The following is a 25,452-nucleotide window of genomic DNA, read 5'->3' on the forward strand; positions in this document are numbered from 1 at the left end:
TAAATAATCACAATCCAGTGTCAGTGGCATCTGAAAAGCAACACACATTGTGCCTGTGGCCAGAGGAAGGCTAAATTTTCCTCCGCCTTACGCACACAACTTTGAGAGGAATCCACAACAGTGTTCAATCTCTCCTTTTAGCTTCTGTTTTGCCAGAGCATTAAGAGCCATATGTTTATCACACACTCCTGATTCTCCAGTCGCAGATGGCCAGATAGGGGTTTGATCCCATCCCAACAGCAGAGCCTGGCAGCAAGCATGCCCATGAGATCTGTTCCTGTCCCAATCAGTGGGGTCCCAGCCCTGTGGTGTCTGGATATAGCTGCCCTGGATCCACACAGATTCTGTGAGTGCAGGGCAGAGAAACCTCACCTCACACCCCCAAAAAAGATGTTGCTACTTCACCCCCTACTGAGGTCCAGGATGCTTCCCGCTGTTCCCCTGCAACCTGCAGTGAGATGCACTAGAAACGCACCTGAGCTGGTTCATCAGGCCATCTAACCCCATGATGTCAGCATTTCAAAAAGAGCAAAACACTGTCTCGCTGTCCTGAACACTGGCACAAATGATTCCTTCTGTCCTTGGTTTTTAATCACAAGACTTTACTGTCTACTTAGCACTTTTTTTGGTGAGGTGCCAATAATTTAATATTCATGGTGATGAGGAACGCATACCAATCTGCAAGCTAGCGCCCGTATTGATTGCAGTTTTCACACTCACTACCCATGCACATTTACAAAATGCCAGCAGGCATTTATTTAGCTGTCAAACCAGACAGATTTCTTTTTAGCGTTGTTTTTGCCAAGGGCTTGTATCACTTCGAGTGCTGCTTTTTTCATGGGACGTTAGATTCCCACAGCTGCCCTGCATTAGTCGCCGATGTGACTGTGTCGCTTTTATCTAGCAACTTTTGTTTAAGATGCAATTCCTGATTTAACACTTGTGGTTTAAATGTGCTGAATGCACCTTCATTAGGTGTTGCTTTGACTAGGAACACTTTCATTCCTGTGTTAATTTTCTCAAAACACTTTTCATACTCTCACTTGCTTAATTACCCCACTAACAATGTATGACAGTGTGTATGTATATTGCTCACTTAGTATTTTTTTATCTCTAAAACACTGAATATTTTCACTATAATGTATTTTCCATCACATTTAATGATTTATTGCATTTAACAGAATTCTGCAGTGGAAATTACATTTCTAGAATTGCTAGTGCTGAATTTATAGAATTTAATGTACACATGAATACACACACACACACACACACACACACACACACACAAATACACATAATTATATAATATTTTTATACTTTTTGCATAATTTGACAAAATTAAAGCTTAACTGGAAATGACGAAATATCATTACTCCAGTCTTCATTGTCACGTGATCCTTCAGAAATCATTCTAATATGCTGATTTGCTGCTTAAAAAACATTTCTTATTATTATTACTAAAAATGGTTGTGCTGCTTATTTTATTATACTTTTTAGTTTTAGTTCAAAAGTTTTATTTAGTTAAAAAAAGAAGAAAACAAAAACTGAAAATAAAAGTGTCTATAGATAAAGAAACACCCAAATATGCAACCCAAGCAAAACAAACACATGGAGCAAGACACTCTTCACACACCTCTGTACAGTTTCTGCTCGCGGTGCACTATATTACACAAAGACTCATTCTCATACGTTTCTCATCGCTCCTCACAGGGTGGGATTTAATTCCAATCTGTACCTAAGAGGATTGTAAAGCACACACCCTGGATTTGGTCAGAAATTGATACGAGACCTTGCTGTGCTTTAATTGATTAACACTCGCTTTAGATCCTGCGCTGCCTCTCAAAAATAGAGAGGTCTTCCTTAAGGCGAGAATCTCTGCAATGAAGTGGTCCGCCGCTGATTAATTTGTCATGATAGGAGCTTGATGGGCACTTGGTCTTGGAGAAAGAGCCGAATGAAAGAGTTTGTGATTGACATTTGGTTTTAATAACGAAATGAAGGCCTCCAGAGGGTGATGGAAGTCTGTTTCCTCAGGCTTTCAAAAAAAAACAAAAAACAAAAAAAAAACATGAAATTGAGTAAAATCACACTCTGTAAACCATCCTGTCTAATGTAGCATTCATGTTTGAGATGTAGTAAAAACAAAATTGGAAAGAGTACTTATAAAAGTACCTGTTTGGCACATGGAAATGAGGGTTTGAGTCTGGCCAGTGTCATAGTACATAAATTATACTTAAAACACTGGTGTAGAGGAGATCATTTCTTTTCAATTTGTTTTAAGTGTAAATAAGTGAAAAAAAAATCAAGTGAAAAATCTGCCACTAAAAAAATGATTAAAATCACTCACACACACACACACACACACACACATATAATTTACATAATTGTGTACAAATGTATGTGCATTTTTTTTTAATTTATATAAATAAATTATGTAATTGCTGGCATCACTTTCTTCAAGGGAATCTTCAGAGGGCGAGGTATGACCTCATTATACGGCAAAACAAGGTTTGGTTATGGGGTGTCCGCATGGAAATATATAGGTCAGCTTCATAAATATTTCATGCAAATGGATAGCTTTTCGCTCTAGTGAGGATGAAAAAAATCTGATGCATTGGGATTTACACACTCATTTGATTAGAGAGATTGTAATTGCAAAAGTCGTCATTTCCATACTAACCTGCTTTCCTCTCCAGACCTTTAATCTCAACTATCCTTAAAGTTGACTGTCAGATATCCGGAGCATTCCACATAAACTCAAAGGAAGGAAGCAACATTTTGTGGAGCACTGCAGATTTTTCTTATAAAGCCAGCAATAAGGAGAGACAGGGCTAGGCCATCTCAATATCCCCCATTTATTCTCATTACTAGCGATAATCATTACTCACTCTCTCTCACTTTTGTTTGTTCCATCTTTCTTGAGGTATTCCCTTCCCCCCAGTAGATGGTGGCTATATTTGGAGTAGAGCAGACAGATGCGGTTTACTGTCCCCAAAGATCCCAGAGTTTTATCTCCAACATCAGAGACAAAGAGAAGCAAACCTACCTGCATCTACAACAAACACAGACTCTATAGTGCTTACAGACATGGGGCATGAGAAGAGTCTTGATAATGATGAAAGAGAAGAAACATCTAGGAAAGTAAAAAAGATCACAGTAATCTCTAGAAAAGTGCAGACAGACATGGTCAGGACTTTTTCATGAGAATCTGTCTCTTTTCTCACTTGTTTCCAGTAAAATTATCTGAGAATCTTTTTTTTTTTTTTTTTTTTTTTTTGCTTTTGTCATTATTCATTTTTAAATATTTCAGTTTAGCTTTAATTTATTTTTATTGCAGTTTTAGTAATTTAATACTTCAACTTAAACAAAAATTAGACATGTTTCCTTGGCAACTAACTGAAATAAAAAAAATAACTTTTTTTTTTTAATTTTTTCATCTTATAATTATATTTTATTTCAGTTTTATTTAAATTAAAATTATTTTAAAAGTTTTTAGTGGGCAGACACTGACAGATTTTTCACTTGATTTGAACATATTTAGACTTAAAATAAGTTGACAAAATATATGCCAGTGCATTAAGACAAAATACACTCATGTTAAAGATATCTCCTCTACACCAGTGTTATTTTAGTTCAATTTATGTGCTATTGAAATATAATTAATCTAAAAATATTAATATTTATTTTATATTTAATAAAATTAATTTTAATTTAAGTTTTAGTAATTTTGTTATCTGCTTTTGTTATTTATATTTTTACAAATATTTTTATTTAACTTTAATTTATTTTTATTTGAGTTTTATCAACTTAATAAAAAAGTTTACCTCATCTAAAAGATTTCCATCTATTTTTTTTCACCATTTATAATTTATTTTATTTCAGCTTTATTTGAATTAACAAAAACATTTATTTTTAATTTTTAAAAGTTTGTTTACAATAACACTACTCTTTTTGTCTGTACTGACAATTTGTTTCACATGAATATATCTTGTTTAGAAATAAATCAAATTAAAAAAAAAAAAATGCCAGTGCATGAAGACAATATACACTCATATTAAAGATCTATCTTCTTAGTTCTAAACATAATACAGAAAAAAACTAACTGGAAAATAAGACAAAATACTCATTAATAATAGGATTTATTGCAGTGCACATGCTCCTAACCAGATGCACTGTAATTAAGCAAAAACTAAAAACACTAAATAAAAATCACTGCCTCAAATTTGAGATTTTGTCCCGATTTTTGTCCCGGACTGTCCTGAAATTGGTCCAAAAGGCCATTTTTTTATAAACTGTATACACTTCAACCCCAATGTAAAGATCTGTAGAATCCACAATATTCCCTACAGGTACGGTTTCAACAATGCATTACAGTGTCAGGCTCCACTAATTAGCCGAGCTGATTTCTTGAGCCAAGTAGGTGAGCTAATGAGCTACCTTGAGTGACCCTAACAAATAAAAGGTGGGAATTGTCCTCAGTGGTGCAGCTTTCGCCCTTGCCTGTGGCTGCGATGTAACAAGTGTGCTAATTGGTATTCCCTGTTTTCACAGGTGTAAGTGTAACCTCCACGCTGGTCAGTGCTCCCTCCGTGATGGGACCCTTCAGTGCGACTGCGAGCACAACACCACTGGACAAGACTGTTCGGCCTGCGAGAGAGGATTCAAAGCCAAGTCCTGGAAGCCCGGCTCATTCCTGCCCACCCCGAACGGCTCCCCGAACATTTGTACGAATTATACACCTGCTGTATTCAGTAACACGCACACACCTGAGAGGAAGCAATGATTTACGTACCGTGTAGAAAACTGGGGCATCTCCACTCGCTAAGGAAAGTAGAATAGCACAAAGCTAGCGTAGCAATAAAACTAAAACAGGCATATTGAATTGGAAAAATGTACAGTTCATCGCTACTATACGTTCACTACATGCAAAAGCGAGGCAGGTTTCTGGATTTTTTAACTCTTAGATGTGCTCCAGAGAGGTAGAGGAATAAATAAAATAAACCCACAAGAAATAAACCCTCTCATTTGTTTTATCTTCTTCTCTTTCTGTTTGCAGGTGAGGCGTCAGGAACGTCTGACAGTAAGTGGCATGCTAATGTAATACGCTGAATGTCGTTTTCATGTTTTTTTTTTTTTGTGCTGCTGCTGCTGCTATCACTCTTTTTGGCCTCTTTATTTCATGTCGTTAACAAGACGTCGGTTCTGATCCGTCCCTTAACTGTCACTGTGCACTCTGATGGCGTGATGCATTTTTCCACAGTTTTCTACTTCATAAATGTTTCATGTGATTTAAGACGCAAAGCATTCTAATGCTGGCTAGTGATGTATGAGGGTGTGCTCAAGGTTATAGGACATTTCACTGCAGTTCTGCCCATTTGTGGGGGTCTAATGCTGTTTTGTTGGAAATCTGAGGTGATGACTGATCTCATGAGGAATATAGTAGAATCTTTTTCCTCAAGATTATTTTTAAAGGGGCACTTGGTATTTTTTCCAGCTTAAAGGTGAAACATTTGCATTTTTAGTGATGATATTGGCACATATATTACTTTTTTAAGTTTTGCATCAGAAGAATTCAGTGGCACTTTTGAAAAAGTTTCAAATGATTAACAGGCTAGTCATATCAGCTGCATAAAAGCTATTTAATTAGATAAGAAAGTTTTCTTCTCTTAGTGGTGGCCATATTTAGATCACATGTCCAGCTTAATACTACCAACATTTTTCCGACACGTTCTGTTGTCGAATTAATTAATAACGGGTGATAAATGTGCAGAGTATAAATCAATGACATCTTTAACCAAAAACATTTGCTTTTGCATGATACTGCAACAACATCAGTAGTGTACGTAGGTGTCAGTATCAGTTCAAAGACCAGAAAAATTTACTTGCGCAGCTCCAGTAAAAAAAAAACAGGCTATAATGTTGTTCTTCACTTTCAGTGCCAACATTAGCAGTTACTCTTGAGCCTGCCACTGTACCAATGTCCATAACTGCATCCATAACACCATCCACAGTCCAACTGACCTCAGACTCAACACCAGCCGCCACAGGATCAGTCCAACCTGTCACAGTATCCCAGACTCCGGGTACATCAGCGTCTGCAAACACGTTTACAGGTCAGAGCTGGTTTAAAGTCCATAGAGTAGTGCAGTTTGTCGTGTGATGGTCTGTAGGTTAAAATAAGTTAGTCTTGTAGTAGGTGAGCAGTGGATGTAGATGTAGATGAGCTCTTATTTTCAAAATAACAGAAATGCATAAAAGTATCAAAAAGTATCTTTTTTGGTCATGTTAATACTACCATAGAGTACCATGTAAATTACATAGTACATGGATATGGTAATCATTCAGTATATGGGCAGTTGACAAATGGACATGCAAATGAACAAAGCTTTACACTACTCTTCAAACTGTTTGAGGTCATTAGGGGAAAAAGTTAGGTGTCATTATTCAGCAGGGATGCATTAAATTGACCAAAGGTGACAGTAAAGAAATCTATTATGTCACAAATGATTTCCATTGTAAATTCATGCTGTTCCTTTGAACTTTCTATTAATCAAAGAATCCTGAAAAATGTTTCACTCTTCCAAGAAATATTAAGCAGCACAGCTGTTTTCGCTGATAATAAGAAGAATTGTTTCTTGAGCAGCAAATCAGCATATTAGAATGATTTCTGAAGGATCACGTGACATTGAAGACGATGCTGAAAATTACCATTACAGGAATAAATTACATTTTAAAATATTAAAACTTAAAAAAGTTTAAATTTAAAAAAGTTATTTTGAATTGTAATAATATTTTACAGTATTGCTGGATTTTGTTTATACTTACACTGTTTTACTTACTTCAGTTTTTTTTTTTTTTTTTTTTTTTGTATTTTAAGGTATGTAATATGTAAATTCATGACCAGTTCTTTTTGGAAACACACCCAATTAGATAAGTCCAATATATTTAAACAATATTTTATACTGTATATATTGACATTTGACTATATTGATGGCATACTACAAAACAACAACCATGTTATTGAAATTGCTAAAATTGCCTTATTTTTAAGAACAAAATGTTTCCTGTCCAAGAAATTGATGAAAATATAAGAGAAAAGTCATGTCACCTGCCCATGTACCACAAGCATGTGACATGTGGTATTATTACCATTTGAAACCATAACTGTACTATAGTACCATCACAGTGCTTTTGGGTCCTGAGAAGCTTTTCTTCCCAACCTCTGACCAATGAGTAACACTCACTGGAGTGAGAGCAATTTATCACAGTGTGTGTCGAGCCATGGACTCTCACACTTCCTCAGGGTCCTGCTGCCTGCCATCAAACACACATGCAGAAGACACATTAATACATTATTTCACTCAAAGTAATATGTTGAAATATCTTCATAATTAATTTTTTTTAGGGCCTGTCAGAACGGCCTGATTTTGGAGTTTGTGATGTCATTTTTTTTCAATCATTGCCAAGCTGGAAATATTTAATAACCCTCAATGGAAAGAACCGGGATTGTTTGGAGTGGGAAAAATAATCTTCCACAGTACGCAATGCAGATTTTGCAAGGTCTGAAAACATTTGTCCACAAAAAGTAATGTTTTGTGTGTGCTTAATGATGGTATGCTTTCAGGACATTGCTGAAATCTGAATAGTCAGATTATGAAACTTGAGTCAGATCTTTCTTTTGCATGCAAACATCTGGATTCGAGTTAGTCTCAGTCTCAAACACCCCCACGGACAACCCACATACCGTTCACAGACTGTCTGAAGTATACTGCAGACAAAACTAGCAACAGCTAAAGAAACTGCAAGTTCTGATTGGCTGGCTGCTATGTAATTTCTGTGAGGGTGCACAGGTTTTTATCAGTTAACTGAGAAACAAAGTTTTAAATGAATACAATGAACACATGACATTAAAATTAAAAAGACCATGTTTGAGGCAGTTATTACAGGGTTCCCATGCGCATGGAAATACATTTCTCACTGAAATACACATATAAATGAACAAAATGGAAAATTCTATTTTCTACATATATATATATATTTTAATTACACTACCGTTCAAAAGTTTGTAGCTGGAAATATGTTTTAATGTTTTTGAAAGAAGTCTTTTTATTTATTTATTTGATCAGGAAGATAGTAATATGAAATATTATTACAATTTAAAATAACCCTTTTCTGTCTCAATATATTTTAAAATGTAATTTATTCCTGTGATGACAAAACTGAATTTTCAGCATATCTACTGCAGTCTTCGTTGTCACATTGTCACACTTCAGAAATCATTCTAATATGGTGATTTGGTGCTCAAGAAACATTTCTTATTGTTATCATTGTTGAAAACAGTTAAATATTTTGTGGAAACTATGATACATTTTTCCAGGATTCTTTGATTAATAGAATTTAAATGTCTTTAATGCATCCTTGCTGAATAAAAGTTTTAATTTCTTCGAAAAAGCAGTAGGTGTGTACTTAGTTTTATCATAAGTATTCAACTAGAAATTTTCTTTTTTGAGTGAAATCACTATTAAATATTTGTTCAAAATTAATTTCCAGTAAATCACAAATAATTGGAAAGCAATGTAAATTCAGTCGATGTGTGAGAATAAAAAATATGGAATTGCTTTGAAATAATCAGTATATTACTTTACACTTCATTGAATGCCAGTCTATTACTGTGGCATGTATAACCCACCTGTAAACATCAATATTAAAAAAGGAAATAGGTTTGGTCATTTTACAAGCCTTCAAATCCAAGTCGGCAAATACTGGCCAGAATAAATTAGAATGTGGAAGCAAGTCTGGTTGAAATCTAGTTGCTCTAATAGGACAGGAGCAGCAGTGACCTCTGCATTTGTCAAACTGAAATGGGAAGGTTATCAGCGTAGTTGCTTCAGGGGCAAATCAAGACATCATTACCAAAATGATCTCCAAACAGTCCTGGGATTGAACCCTACTGCTATCTAGTGTCATTTTTTATTTTATTTTTATTCAATTTTACTGTGTGAGAGGATGAGGAATAAAATATGGAAGCACAATTTATTCCATTCCTCTTTCCTGGATATAAAGTGGAGTGTTTGGAAACTGTGATAGAAAGCTTTCACTGTCCTAAAGGAGAAGACAGAGAGGAAAACAGAGTGAAAGAGAGAGAGAGAATGCAATAGAGAAAGAAAGAGAGCAGGAATTTGGAGGAAATGGATGATTTATGTTTATTAATATTGTGGGCCTCCCATCACTCTAAAAATAACCCTCATGCATTTATCCAGCAAGGGCAATGTTATTGCACATCTTCATGCTCAAGTGTCTGAGGCAGTGCATGGGAAGAAGCATCTTGAAGATTTAGTGAGCAACTGTACGTGATAAAAGTAAAATTATTCATAATTACTGCAAGGAACTGGCTCGGTTCCAAAACCAAGTGAACATCTTTGCTGTCTACAGCTTACATACTGTAGGTGTCCGCCTTCTAAGACAGCATGCTTAACTGAAATAGAAGCTCCTAAGTGACTGATTGATCTAAACAGATAGAAACCTAATGGGTCATACAACCAGCACTCCTTAAAGCAAGTGTATGTAGTTTTGTCTAGTCTCTGTAGTAAAGTGAGTGGAACTCACTGTCATGATTACAGTGGATAGCTGCACATGTGCATTTGTTGCTGCCATAATAATTCACCCTTTACACAGAATTTCGTACCCGCTCACCAAACTCACATATTCCCAGAACTGACTTTTGGGGGAGAGTGTGGGAAAGAAACAGAAGTTATTCGCTGCCTTAGAAGTCAGTTTACCATCAGAATGTTTTGCAACAGCTAATTTAAAGGAAAAAAATTTAATCTTACATACAGTTGCTTTAAGTCAAACACACAGGAGAGACAGTGTGAGAAGACAGACCAATTGTGGAAAATTGAATATGAGCTCAATATGGTGCGTGATGGAATGGAAGCCCCGCCTTTCATTTGAATGAGACAATCATTTTGGCAGATTGCATACTCTAGAATCTACATGCACATTACCAAACCAATTCGAAGAGCTACATTTTTATTTTATTTTAGAGCTAAAGTAGTTCAAATATAAAATGCAAAAAATTTATAAAATATAAAAATAAAAAATAGAAAATAAAAAAGAAAAGGTATGGCAAAGAATAATCAAATTAATCTATAACATTAATTAATTTATCCAATAAGTGTGTCTTCTATATTTCAATAGCATCAACAACAAATCAACTATAAAATACGACTGAAATGCTCATATACTACTGAAACGTAATCTTGGAAAGCAGTTTGAGAGGTTTTGGTCATTCCTGTTTTAAGTACATACATGTTTTTGATGTAGATTTTCTTGTGTTAGAGTTTGTGAAACTCTAATAAGCACAAAAATACATAGCACTCATACATCCTGTATTATGTAAAATATATTACTGTTTTATTACATTGTTTATTTTTAGCCATACTTTATGCAATGAATAACTATTTATAAATCAACATTTCTTACACTTTGTCAACCATCTTGGATAGAATGTCACGATGCATTTTGGCATTGTTGTGAATCTTACATTCTGCCATAGAATCTGCCCAAAAGACATTTTCTTAGAAGGCAACACAGTCATCCTTCCTACCTTTTGGAACAGCAGGAGGGCACTTATGATGCCCTAAATAGTCAGTTTACTAGACTTTGGAACAGAGCCATTAATTCACAAGTTTGCAATCCTGTCTTGTATTTTTCTCTCAAACACACACTTTTTCTTTGTTTCTCTCTTTCTCATTCTAACGTGGCCAGAGACTGAGAGTGGTTTACAGTAGATCGGGTCAATCTTTGCCTGCTCTTTTGGTTCTGGTCTGGTTCGGTGGCAGATGGTGGGTGGGGGGGTGACGTGAGAAATCTGCCCAAGCTCCAGCTCTCACGTTAACCCCCCCATGGCCATATGCCTGCCCTCCTGTTACCCGTTCCCTGCTCATCAGCCCTGTGCAGAGCTCCTCGTTCTCTTTCACACAGGCACAAATACACTCTTTGTCTAGAAAGCATGACTGCACTGCGAGAGACTAATTCGATTAGTAGCCTGTTAAAAGGCACTGGATGATAATTCCTCTCTGGATGCTTCTACTGATCATTCTGTGTGAATGGACATGCGTGACACAGCATGTTAAAAAATCATTGTGAAAGACGTTGAATAAACAGTCCACATAGCCCAATATTTAATAATAATAATAAAAAGCACAGCTGAAACAGAAGGACATATCAACTCCTAAACCACTTTTTGTCTATTCAGTGATTTTACACATCTGCCACAATAATGAAAACCTCATTTCTTTGTAACTTCATTTTGGAGCTTTAAATATCATACAATTAACGTGACTGATGGCTTTAATTATTTATTTATTTTTTTACACAAAGTAATTGAGTTTTTGCATGAACATTTGTGACCTTCTTTGGGATCCTTAAAAACAGTTTTAGACCCCTGTACATTACAGTTCAAAGATTTGGTGTTCCGCAAAGACTTAAAAAAAAAAAAATATATATATATATATATATATATATATATATATATATATATATATATATATATATATATATATATATATATATATATACATATATACTGTACACACACACACACACACACAAAAATATTAAGCAGCACAACATATTTCAACTTTGATAATAATAAAAAATTATTTTTTTTGATCAGCAAATCAGCATGTGACAGTGAGGAATTACACGGAAGGTTGCCGTAAATTCAGCTTTGCCATCATAGAAATAAAATACATTTTAAAATTAATTAAAATAGAAAACAATTATTTTAAATTGCAATAATATTACACAATATTACTGTTTTACTGTATTTTTGATCAAATAATTGCAGCCTGGGTAAATATAAGATACTTTTTATTTACATTTACAAAATATTTACAAAAAATCTTACTGACCTTACTGAACTTTTGATTGGTAGTGTATGTACTGTAAATGGTCTCTGTTATGATTTTCTTACCCCTTTCGGAAAATAATAACCGAAAACTGTTAAATAATGAATAAACTATGATATGTAAATGTCAATCAAGTATGTTAAAGAATTAGTTCATCCAAAAATCAAAATTCTATCATCATTTACTCACCCTCATGCTGTTCCAACCCTTTATAACCTTCTTTCAGCTATTTGTTGGTCCAGACGTCAGCACCATGACTTTCCATAATTATCCTGATGGAAGGAAGGTTTTGCATTGCATTAGAGTATTAAAGAGTACATAGTACATCTAACTCTCTTATTTCAAAAGAGAAAGTAAAATCCTATTTTGCATGATATGTCACACTATATTAATCAGTTTTTATAGTTATAAAAATGCAACACTGATCTCAACGAACACAAACCCCTGTGTGAATCTCTAACTGAATTATTACAGAGAGACTGAGACATAAATTATTTTCATCCACGAAACTAAGACACAACACTAAATAAAACATCTATCGGTAATACGGGCCGTTACAAACCATATAAATACAATAAGCCCATGGTATTAGGGAACAGTGTCTTCAGCCATGCTTTAATTATGAAACACTGGGGAGGGATGCAACCTTAATAAAACATCAGCATGCCTGAGAGCAGGAAGTATCGGCCTGCTGCGGTGCTCACTGTGGGCTGCCCAATCTGAATCCCAAAGCTCCCATCAGCACCAACACAGTGTGAGCTGACATGGTCATTCCTCTTCCAAAGGGAAGACACTTGCTCCTACTGTGACAGCCAGACAACAGCAAACAAGCTAACATGCATGAGACGCCAAATGCCACGTTCCATATTTGATGTACAGTACTGTGAATTTTGGCATAGACAGAGATGATTAGCATTGTTCCAGCAGTGAGGAGCATATTTGACATTAAGTAGGGTAGGTGTTTTTTTTGGTCATTGTGTTTGTGCACACATGAGTTCATACACAAGTTAGTATGTGCACACATTTAACCAAAGTACTATGGTAAAACAGTGGTGTTTGGATGCTACCATGACAACATGATCTCAGTATTCAAACCTAAAGTCTGATTTTAGTGTGTGTAAAATTTTCTTTCCAGATAGACATACAATGTCATATTCACATTTGAAATGTAAGTTATTTTATATACAAACAACTTTAGAGATGTTATGAATACTCACAGTGCATTCGATATGTAAAAAAAAAAAAAACAAGAAAAAAAAAAACCTGCAGATAAATTAATATTAATGCTCCTTTATTTATGGCCAGTAATAAAACAACAATATTAAAATAAAAACTGAATACATAAAATATAAATTATGTAAATATAAAATACATAACACACACACACTATACTATACAGTACATATATACAGTACATATATATATATATATATATATATATATTTATATATATATATATATATATATATATATATATATATATATATATATATATGCATGTATGTGTGTATATATACACTGTATGTATGTGTATGTATGAGGGTGTTTCTTTTTTATTTAGGTTTTTATATATAAAAATATTATACTTTTTAAATATATATATATATATATATATATATATATATATATATATATATATATATATATATATATATATATTAGTGCTGTCAAATGATTAATCACGATTAATCACATCCAAAATAAAAGTTTTTGTTTACATAATATATGCGTGTATACTGTGTATATTTATTATGTGTATATAATTACAAACACATGCATGTATACATTTAAGAAAAATATGTTATGTTTATATATTAAATATATTTATATATAATATAAAATATAAGAATATAAATATATAAATGTATATACATGTAAATATTTTCAAAATATTTACTGTATGTGTGTGTATTTATATATACATAATAAATATACACAGTACACATACATGTAGTACGTAAACAAAAACTTTTATTTTGGATGCGATTAATTTGACAGCACTAATATGTGTACATATATATATATATATATATATATATATATATGTATATATGTATATATATATATATATATATATATATATTTACACACATATTATAAATATATAATAAAAATATATTACTACATATAAAACTATATATGTATGTAGAGTATATGTAAAACTACATATACTCTACATACACATCTACAAGAGATTTAGGTGTTAAATAAATTAATATGAAAATTTATATTAAATTAATAATAAAATTGTTTTTAAAGAATAGCTTTTAAATTGGCAAAGGTAATGTGCTAATGAGCATGCTGAGGTTAATATCCAGTATTTATATATACCAATAAATTTGTGTATAAAACTGTATGTGTAAACTGTACGTATGAAAATCTATGAAACAAATGAGATCACCTTGACAATGATGGACATACCACATTATTGTTATTGTCTGCTGTATAAGGACATGTTTTTTATGACTGATGTTACGTGTAAATCCATACCTCATCAAAACCGTGCTCATCTGAGTGCTTCTTTAGTGCTGGTCCCCTTTATTGCTGTGGGCTGCACAAAGTGTCTTTAGCGGTGCCCTTTATTTGTGGTCAGCGAATAGCTGAGATCAGGCTGATTTAGGCTCTGATACTGTCGTGGTCTTTGATCCCTGCACTGGCGAGCTCATCCTTCTGTCTGCTGACTAGACACGGCCTCCTCCATTGACACATCGACTTCTCCTCCTGACCCTATAGGCAGCTCAGAGATCCCTGGATCACTCACCAATACACCAGGTGACACAAGCAGAGACTGCATTAGCATCTTAAAGCAGTTTAGCTGGTGGATACAGACTTGATTTATGAAACCTTGTTTAATGGACATGCTTTTAGCTCCCTGTTTTGCATGAAAGTCAACATGAAATGCTATTCACAATGCATTTTACTTTCATAATATGATGCAATCAAACAGGACATTTAGTGGGATGAAAATGTAGGATGAAACTTGGTCGGGAATTAATTGGATTGTGAAAGTGGACCAGACAAACATTTGAATTGCCATAATATCTTGTACGGGGAAAATAAATAGGGCTGATTTTTATTTCATGTTGACTTTAAAGCTCCTTTTCATTTACGTTTAGTAGTAGATGGACCATAGTGCCACTGTCTGTGGTACACGATTTTAGCTTTGTGGTTGAATTTATACTAGTCATGGAAAAACATGTAATAATGTACGATAATAAAATCAGTAATAGCATCTAAAAACACTAATCATTATCATCAGAAATTTATTGCAATACATTAAAACTAGAAAACAGCTCTTTACTAAGTGATTAAACTTCTATTTTATACAACCACATGTAGCTAGATGTACTCTCTTGTAACTTTGTATTCTTTTGCATAAGTACAAGTATGTTTTCCAAAGCTAAAATTAAAAATAGAAGTGTTAACAGTAGGAGGTAGCTGGCCATCTTTACTTACTCTCTCGGCTCATCGCTGTAATTTTACTGTCCCAAGTGCTACTTGTGACAAGCTTTCTGCCCACAATGCCAGCTGCTACCATCTCGAGCCAGACAGACACCTCGTCTTTAACTACAATGCCATCTCCGTCTAGTCCAACACTCACGGCCGTACCCACAGCACTTGACCAGCCAGGTAAGAGAACTTCCTGTACATGACACAATCACAATTTGGTGACAAGTTTGCACAAGACAATAATATACAAACAAACTTTTTTCTCTAAATGTCTTCCGGTATTAAAGTTGTGATATTTAAGTAAAGCAAATCCATCAAAGCTCTGTTCGCAAAGACATTTCAACCTTGAAATGAGCTGTACTATATGCAAGCATGTGTCCATCTATTTAGATTAGACATTCCTCACTTATTCGGTCTTTCTTGTGTTAATAATTGAGAGGTGAAAAATTCAACAGGGAGCATGTTTAAAGTCATACATTGAGTTTTGTTCTCTTGCCCTCCTGGTTGTGAGAATGCATACATAACAGTTATTCTATTAGAAGGTGCTTTGAATCTTTACAAGCTTTCAGAAGAGCCTAGAACATCTGAATTTATGTGACTTCATTTTATAATGCTACACTATGCTACAAGTCTAGGGATTTAATGGGATGAGTACAATATGGTACCTGGTAAAACAAACAAAGAAAAAAAAAACTTCTCTAGACAAAGCATTTCAGACAGGACCAAACGAGAGCATTTCTCTAAATTCTTGACCCAACAATGCTAGTAATATAGCAACTTTAAGATACTCAACTGAAATATGGTGTCTATAACACATTTAGTAGTCTAGTATCATTGTTAACTCAAACTAAAACCATAAAATATAGTTGCCAAGGCAACATTTCTCATTCTCATTTAGGGTCACTTAAAGTAAAATAATAAAAACTGAAATAATTTATTTTTATAGATATATTTAAGACAAAAGAAGAATGAAATTACTAAAAGTAATTAAAATCTTAATAAAAACTGGTCTATATGAGTCAAAATCTAATCTAATATCTAAAATCAAATTCACTAAACAGTTTCAGATATGCTCTAAACTTGTATATCATTCACTAAGCAACAGCAAAATAGTGCAGCATTGTAAAAACGGCACTGTAAAAATTATGCACAAATATTACTATAAATAATATCAGGTACAAAAACAACACACTCATCATAGGCAAGTAAACAAGGCCAATAGCAAGTGAACTATACTACTTAGTAAATTCCTCCAGTTTCTTTGCTCTCCCTTACCATACAGGAGACCTTGAGGATTGCAGTGCATGCAGGGAATCACATTCCACTGTAATTGCTCTCATGAATGATGGCCGTAACGGTGCTCTATATTCTGATATGAGGTATAGCATGTTTTGGAGCTTAAACATGAGCACTGCTGTGCTAAATCACTCAATATATATAGGACAGGGTGCCAAGTGACATACCATGTGGCAGCTCCTTAAACTATGTCTTCTTGAATTAAGCATTGAAGACTTGTATCGCTTTTGATGATGATGCTGCACTGATACTTTAAAACCCATTACCAATTTAAATGGGCTTACAAGTGTAAAAAAAAAAAATAATAACAATAAAATAACTGATTTTACAGACTTAAAAAATGTTTAGGATTTAATACGAATACAACAAAAGCTAAGCATCTGTGGCATTATGTTGATTACTAATGAAAGTAATTTTTGCTTTTTCCATTCCATTTATTTCCTCAACATTAAAATACACAGTTTTTAAAGCCAGAATACTGCAGTAACTAAAAAAGGATGATTCAGACAACTTTACAGCTCAAATGATCTATAATATAATATAAAATAATAATAAACAAACAATGAGCATCATATTTCTTTTTTTTAGTTACTTTTTAATATAAAAATATATTTTTAATTAAAAAAAAAAATTGTGAAAATTTCGATATCACTAATATATTTATTGCAGTGAGTATGCTCATTTACTGCATTTACAAGCAGTGCGTTTCTCTTACAAAGCAGGTTGATTTTCCAATCGGATATGTTAGATATCAGGTGTTCAGTTTTGTCGACTGTGAAGAAGTTTTTTTTCACTTTGTTTGCCTAATCAAATCAAAACGCCACCACCTAACCTATCCCACCATTTCTGCCTCACACCAGGTGTGTGTAGCATTCGCTTTTCAAACCTAATGGTGCTGAAGCTATAGCTATGGAAATGGCAAGCCTGGCCTCAGGAGATAAATCATTAAATACTTTATTATTGTGAAACACAATCACTTTCGAGAGCACATGGCTGAAGGCTGGAGCTCAATTCTTTCAGATCTATTTTTGAATAGCTATTGAATGAACACCTGCTAAATATTTCATAAGAGAAAAGAGACCAGGTCATGGTAAGGAAGACCAAAAAGAGGACAATTTATTGAACTTACGGAGAGAGAGATAGATACATGAAACCATAACAGGAAAACGCAACGAGTCCTGTCCTTGAAGGGTTGGACGGGGGCATGAACGGGGGAAGTGATTCTATCAGATCTTGTGTATCCCGTTTCTGCCGAACTGGAAATGGCCAAAGGTTGAATCGCTGCAATAACATCCATTATGTACAGTATGTAAGCCCAAAGGGCACCAATGGTATCCGTAGGCATCTATACTGCTTTTGACAGAACGGTTTAGATATCTGACTCTTTGTGCTCTGTACACAATTACAGTTTCCGCAGCAACAGATGTGATACCCGATGCGACCACCATGACAGCAACAACTGGCTTTGTTACAAGCAATCCACTCTCTGTTCTTCCTGAGGTTACTGATTCATTTGCCTCATTCTCTGATGGCACTGCAACAACACTTAATATGGACACCCAAGCAATATCTTCTGCAACCATGGCAACAACAGCTTTTGCAACCATGGCAACTTCTGAAACAACATCTTCAGCATCAGCTAGCACAATTGAACTGCCAACCTCTATTGCTGTTGATGCAGTTTCACTGGTTTCTGATAGATCTCCAGTGGAAGCGGGTGCAATGGTTACAGCAAATACTGCGGTAACCATAGTTACAAGCACAGTTGTGTCCACAACTGATGCTGCGATTAAAACAGTTAATGCACTCCCTCCAGACATCGATTTGATTTTCCCAGCATCTGATGTTCCTCTAACTCCTGCATCTGATGATGAAGCACCTGCAACTGATGCCATCGCAGCTGTAACAGATACTCCAGCAAAAGTTACAGTTTCTCCAGAGATTGCTTCCATTGCACCAGCAACCTCAGACTCGGATCCTCCTGCGACTACTGCTGTGGCACCTGAAGGTCCAGGTGATGCACAAGCAACCAATGTATCTGATGAAATCAAACCAGCTCCAGAAGGTCCAGGTGATGGTGCTCAAATTGTCATAGCAGGTGAAGAAACAGTCATTGATGTTGCTCCTCAACCTAATGCTGAGACTGACAGTAAACCTCCATTCGAAGTAGTAGAGAAGAGTGAAGTTCCTCTTGTTGAGACCGAGGAAGAAAAAGCAGCAACCAATCTGGAGAAGAATGATAAAGATTCTCCTGACAGTAAACCTCCATCTGAAGTAGGAGAAAACAGTGAAGTTCCTTTAGCTGAGTCCAAGGAGGAAAAAACAGCAACAAACTTGGAGAAGAAAGATAAAGATGCTTCTGACAGTAAACCTCAATCTGAAGTAGGAGAAAACATTGAAGTTCCTCAAGCTGCGTCCAAGAAGGAAAAAACAGCAACAAACCTGGAGAAGAAAGATAAAAATGCAGAAGCCCCAGGTATCCACAGCAAATCTAACATTTGAATTTTCTGACAAGTATAATCCTTGCTAAAGTGCAAATTACACAATGATACACTTTTAAAGGAGCTTCAGAAGTTAATTCTGGAGGTATAATCTGTTTACGTTTGTGTCACCCAACCCAAATTGCCTTCAGAACAGTAAGACAGAGGCCTGCCTCTCTTAAAGGAATAGTACCTGAAAATTCTGTCATCATTTACTCATGCTTATGTCGTTCCAAACCTGTATTAAATATTCAACCACTATGTCAGCATAAAACAAATCATGTATCACATCTGAACAATGAATAAAATGAACTGGAAAATAAAGCGATGTGACGTGTTCTTCTTCGAACACTCATGTTCTCTCTGGTGTAAACAGTATCTGGTGACATTAAGAAGAATAATGAGGCTGGGAAAACCGGAGAGAGCAGGGAAGCCAAAGAGGAAAAGAAAGAGAAGGAAAAAAAGAAAGAAAAAGATTATGAAAAGAAAGACTATGAGAAAAAAGGTATACAGCATTTGTAGTTGAGTGTGTGTACCGTGCGTAGCTACTGTACACTATAGAAATGACACAAACAGATACTGGACTCATCTCACACAATGTTAACTTTTTAAATGACTGCGGTCTGAAAATGCATTTCTGCTTGACTGCATTGTATTTTCCAGTAATGCTGCTTTGGATGAGATGGAGTATCTGTTAGTGAAGAACATTTACAGCTTGTAGTGTATTGATTGGTTTAGCTGCCATTAGATCCACAAGAAAGAAACTCTAAACCCTACTGTAGTTTCCTCTAGTTTTAGGTTGTTTTGTTCACAGTATCAATTTTCCTAAATAACAGTAGCATCATTCCAGTGTATCTAGTTTCACATTTCCAGCCCTTACAGTGAATTTTTCCACATTGTTGAGTGATTTGTCCCAATAGAACAGTCGTGTTAGCCAACAAAGATAATAACGTTGCTTTTATTCTGGTTGTTGAGGATTTTGATCCCTGGGGGGCCAAAAACACAGTTGTCAAGAATTGCGTACATCAGATTTCAAGGTAAGGCGATGCTTTAAATCAAGATAGCAAAAAGGTGGGATTTTCCGGGTTTCAATGACATTTTATGTGAATGATGTATTTATATGAATTAGTGCTCCTGTAGGCAATGCTTATCAAAGGAGAATTCAGTTTTGATTTCTGTTTTTCTGAATATGGACAGACATTAATATGGAAACTGTGGAAAAATTGCTTCCTAAATGTTATTCATTTCCTCTCTTCCATGTCGCCTTTCTTGTCTCTCTCTTTTCTTTGTGCTCACATGTTTTGTTTTTTTGCTTTGTCTCATAAGGTAAGCCGCTCGTGATGTATTGTGTTTGCTAGAAAACAGAAAGAACTCCCCCAGGCTGTATAATCAAAAGCGTCCTCTTCTAGAAACTAGCTACTTTGCATTTTCACTCATCGAGTGTTAGACAGCTGTCTGCTGAAGATGCAAGATCGTTTGTGAAACATCGCTCCATCCCTTCACCAATCTGGGGAGTAATTGAGCATATATATTTAATTAGCTGCTCTTACCCTCCATCCCACTGCTTAGCCGACTGTGACACAGCTGGACCCCACGTCGCCAGCATCTTTAAAACATCATATCAATTATTCAAAGCCCCAAGTGTCCAAACAGCAAAGAATCGAAAATATCAGCTTCTCAAACACAACTTTAAACAGCAGCTCATTATCAGTTTTAAACTATGTTAATTAAGGCCTACAGGTGGATTTGTTCACTCATACTAATGACTCTCTACTGTTTAGTCAGTCTGTTTGGAGATGTCTAAAATACTGTTATGTAAAAGCATCCCAAAAATCTTTAAAATGTAATCTTCTGAGAAAAAAATTAAGTTCATATGTTGAATATTCAGCCTTACTTACAAGCCAAATTGGTGTGTGCAGGCCAAATAAGAATACTTTGTCAGCAAAACTCTTTCTACAGATAAAACATTCTGTGGTATAATATAATATTTGTTCACTGCATAAATAAAACAATGTATAATTGTAATGGGGAACAAAAGTTAAACTAATTAAACTATAGGTAATAGCCCCAGAGAATAACTATTATTACTTGGTTAACATATGTGTTCGGTCTTAAACTTTGAAATAATTATAAATTAATTCAAATAAAATTTAGAATAAACAAATAATGTCAACACTTTATTTTACAGCCCTGTTCCACGTGTACTTATTATGCACTTATTATTATAAATAATAACCGACGGGACGCGTGCGCCGCGGACCGCGAGCCTGCTGCTGATTAGGGGAATTACTGCTTTTGTGCTGCAGGGACACATGTAGAAACAAAAAAAATGTGGTTTCTATTCTGTGGCCTGAAGGAATTGTGGGTGGGGGGAGTGCATGTACAGTTCTCTCTCCACCTTCAATACTATGACTTAGGTGCCCTTGAGCAAGGCATCGAACCCTTAACTGCTCCCCGGGCGCCGCAGCATAAAAAATGGCTGCCCACTGCTCTGGGTGTGTGTTTCATTGTATTTAACCATTCACTGCTCTGTGTGTGTGCACTTCGGATGGGTTAAATGCAGAGCACGAATTCTGAGTATGGGTCACCATACTTGGCTGAATGTCACGTCACTTTCACTTTACTTAACCCATGTTGGTACATCATACAACCGTACAGTAAGTACACTGTATGTACACATGATGTAAAATAATTTGTAACCCAAATAATTATAGTTTTACAGCAAATAGTGCATAAATGAAAAATAAGAGACAATAAGGAAAGCAATCTAGGCTACAGTGATCCACAGCTGACCCTTCACTAAGCCTTGGTGGTTTACTGTTGCTGACTCAGACAAGCTTTACAGTACATCCCATAGGAATGAACTGGAGATTTCCATGAGCAGTGTCATTTTCATTAAAAAGTGCTCATGAAGTGGTAAAAATGATTGGCTATTATTCCTATGTGGGCTGGACTGAATCATGAAACTGCAAAACATTTTTGTTTCCCAAGAAGTTGTTAAACGATACAGTAACATAATGAAAAACTGCAAAGAGTATCAGTCAAAATAGAGGCAAATGTGTGTTACAGTCAAAAATAAAATAAATAAAGGAAAGAGCCTTTTTTGATAGTGATAACACTGGTGTTTCTAGAGTTTGTACAATATACTATAAAACTGTCGACATTTACATAACCATCAATTACATAACATTCATTTACTTTCAAGCAACTGCATCATGCATCATGTTTATTTGGGAATGAAGGTGACAGCCTGTACTTCTGTAAAATTCTGCATCTGTAAAATAGCTTTTAAAAATGATCCCAGAAATTCTCCATAAACTTACATTAGATAAAAGCTTTTAATAATCTGATGACATAGTGGAGACCAACTGTTGTTAAGGTAGGATTTGTCAGTAAGGCTGGACTGGAAAACAACTAGCTAATATGGTCTGTAATCTAATTCACATTAATTTTTTTAGGTAGTGTTAAATACCTGCCAGCCTTTCCAGCTGGCTAAATAGTCTTAGCCTAGTTTATAGTCTTCTTAGCATCTACATGTCATGCCCATGTCCTCTCATCCATGAGTTTCCTGTGTCTTTTCCCTTTCCTCTCCCTAGTTCCCTGATCCAAAGACTAACACCCATCTACTCTTTCTCCCTCAGACTGCGTGCAACGGTCACTCAAATCGCTGCAGTTACATTGATTTCATCAACATTGTGACTTGTGTGAGCTGCAAACACAACACTAGAGGGCAGAACTGTCAGCACTGCCGCCTCGGATACTTCCGGAATGTCTGCCGAGCTGGATGATGAAAATGTTTGCATAGGTCAGTCAGATATCACTCCACGCCAACCCGTTTCACTGTTCTCCTGACGCACACACACCATGCTGCACAGAAATTGTCCTTTCTGGCCAAATGATACGTATGAAACTGGAAAGGTCGAGAAATCTTTCCTCATGTGCATACGGTCCAACATTTGGTCTGCCACCACCTTGCCATACATGTGACAATTTCTGACCAACTGAAGTCCAACAAAAGTATGGATTTAAATATACTAATATCATGCATCATTCATCTTACAGCCTGTACTATAGAATCGCAAGAAATCTTCTCCCTGACTCTAGTCTTCATTTTACTTAAGATCTAGGAAACTAAACAACTTGCATTTTCAACTGTCCAGCTTAAAGCTTTATCAATATCTGTATAATTATGCTATATGAGAGTAGTGTTAAGGAAATGTGATTTGAAAACGAGCAATTTTGTATTCTTTTGTGCATGATCTTAAAGTCAACATGAAATGCCTAATGCAACCCATTTTACTTCTGTAATGTAATACTACAAAGTAATATTGGATATTTAACAAGAAAACAAAAAAACAATGTGCAGTAGGATGGGATTGGATTTTATCTGTGAGGAATTGTTTGAATTTTTTTTTGTTTAAATTGAATTTTTGAATGAAAGTGGACAGTACATGGTAAAACTGAAGAGAGAGGTTTTTGATGACAATACATGTCTCATTCACAGGGGTTTGGACATTATGATAAGACAAAAAATTTTCTTTGGAATAAAATGAATCATTCACTATAAGACAAGTAATGTGTATTAAAAAAGTAAATAGAATGAATTTTGATTTCATGTTGACTTTATAAATTAGTTGTCACGAAGAATTCTAGCAGAAATCCAAAGAGTTTTTTTTAAATGTATTTATTTATTTATTTATTTAGTTAATTTTTTTTTTTTTTTTTTTGATGAAAACTACTCCAAGAGCTGCTCTGTCACAACACTTTGGTAATGATACAGTGACCTCTACTGGAAAAATGCACACACATAAATCACTGCGCTATGACTGACACCTGCCCAGATGAAAAAAAAGTTCTACCCTTGTGAGTGCATAGAGTAAAACCTGACTGATGAACAACCACTGATCACATAAAACTGACAACTTGCAAACATAGAAGTGAATTTTTCCTGCAAACACATGTGAATATATGCCATGTATTGCTTTCAGGCTATGCTATATTTCCTTTAAGCAAAATGCTGTTACTTTTGAAACACTGTACATCATTTTTAAATATTATTTTATATTAAACATTAATTTTCCTGCAGGTCCACTAATAATGTTAGTCATTTATGACCATTTAGCACATATTTTTGTGACCCTCTGACTTATACAGGTCATTTTTGCTGCTATGACTTTAAGACTTTTATGTAAACACTCTTTGTATGTGTGGCGGTGTTGTGCACTTTTACTTAAAGTAATAGTTTTGCATAATTTGCAACAAAAAAAAAATTACTAACCCTCAGGCCATCCTTGATGTAGATGAGTTTGTTTCTTCATTGGAACAAATTTGGAGAAATGTAGCATTATATCACTTGCTTACCAATAGATCCTCTGCAGTGAATGAGTGCCGTCAGAATAAGAGTCCAAACAGCTGATAAAAACATCACAATAATCCACAAGTAATTTACATGACTCCAGTCCACTATTCATCAAGACATTTTTAACTTTGAAAGGTTGCTTCCGGCTAAAATACAAGCCCTCTATCAATATTATTGCTTTCTCCAGAGAAAAAAAATCATCTTGTCTGGATCAGGAGAGAAATATGTGCAGATCAACCATAGTTTACAAGTGAAAACAGTCCAGAGCAGTTCTAAAGAAATGTGTTGGAGGACGTTGATGTGGGAGGACAACAGGGGTGGATTTTTGTACTGATGGACCATCGGTGAGCAAGTGATGTAATGCTGAATGTCTCCAAATCTGTTCACATGAAGAAAAACTCATCTACAACTTGGATGGCCTGAGGGCAAGATGAAATTTTTTATTTTTTGGTTGAACTTTTTTTTTTAAAGAGCTGCAGGTTTCCTGTCGAATCCAATACGGTTTTACTGCCCAATCAGGAACATAGTTAAAAAAATGGTCTAACTATCCTTCTGAAGAATATGCAAAGCAGTAATGTTGGCAAGCATGAAACAAGCTATTTTTGAGTTTATAGTTCTGAAACTTACAGTGTTTTCATAGTTCAATGAAATCTATCACAAAAGAAAGAGAACATAGCCTTCCTTTTCAAGGTTTCAGCAAAAATCATCTACAATTGGTCTACAATTTTCTATACACAGAGTGTAACTGTAATCAGCTGGGCTCTTTACACGCCCGGTGCAATGACACAGGCTTCTGCCAGTGTAGAGAGGGCACCGCGGGCCAGAAGTGTGAGGACTGCCTGCCTGGATATACCTGGAAGCAAGGCTGCGTGCGTAAGTCACACTTTCTTCACAAAAGCATTAAACACCGGCTTAGTCATTCTGTGATGGATGATACCACTCGAAAAACAAATAA

The 25,452-nt window shown here is 35.2% G+C and overlaps 1 protein-coding gene, 1 long non-coding RNA gene and 1 pseudogene across 2 annotated transcripts; 2 read left to right on the top strand and 1 right to left on the bottom strand.

Annotated features, from left to right (window-relative positions):
- The window catches only part of LOC109049360, a 63,179-nt pseudogene that overhangs the window by 34,331 nt on the left and 3,396 nt on the right, over positions 1 to 25,452 (top strand).
- On the bottom strand, positions 5,074 to 12,301 carry LOC109049040. Its single transcript, XR_006160628.1, has 3 exons — positions 12,102 to 12,301; positions 7,245 to 7,314; positions 5,074 to 6,095 (listed from the first exon to the last, which is right to left on the bottom strand). It is a non-coding gene; the product is annotated as an uncharacterized LOC109049040 (long non-coding RNA).
- On the top strand, positions 14,760 to 21,405 carry LOC109049039 (nucleolar protein 58-like). Its single transcript, XM_019066701.2, has 3 exons — positions 14,760 to 15,542; positions 18,067 to 19,134; positions 19,515 to 21,405. The coding sequence occupies exons 1-3, from the start codon at positions 15,434 to 15,436 to the stop codon at positions 19,658 to 19,660; spliced, it is 1,323 nt and encodes a 440-aa protein (XP_018922246.2). The 5' UTR covers positions 14,760 to 15,433; the 3' UTR covers positions 19,661 to 21,405.

Source organism: Cyprinus carpio, chromosome A8 (assembly GCF_018340385.1).
Source record: "Cyprinus carpio isolate SPL01 chromosome A8, ASM1834038v1, whole genome shotgun sequence".
Lineage (NCBI taxonomy): Eukaryota > Metazoa > Chordata > Actinopteri > Cypriniformes > Cyprinidae > Cyprinus > Cyprinus carpio.

What these genes read in the sequence shown, in the direction of transcription:
- LOC109049039 (XM_019066701.2), top strand. Translation starts at nt 15,434, where the DNA reads ATGCCAGCTGCTACCATCTCGAGCCAGACAGACACCTCGTCTTTAACT. An exon ending in CACAGCACTTGACCAGCCAG is followed by an intron (nt 15,543 to 18,066) that starts GTAAGAGAACTT and finishes ACACAATTACAG; the next exon opens with TTTCCGCAGCAACAGATGTG. An exon ending in TAAAAATGCAGAAGCCCCAG is followed by an intron (nt 19,135 to 19,514) that starts GTATCCACAGCA and finishes TGGTGTAAACAG; the next exon opens with TATCTGGTGACATTAAGAAG.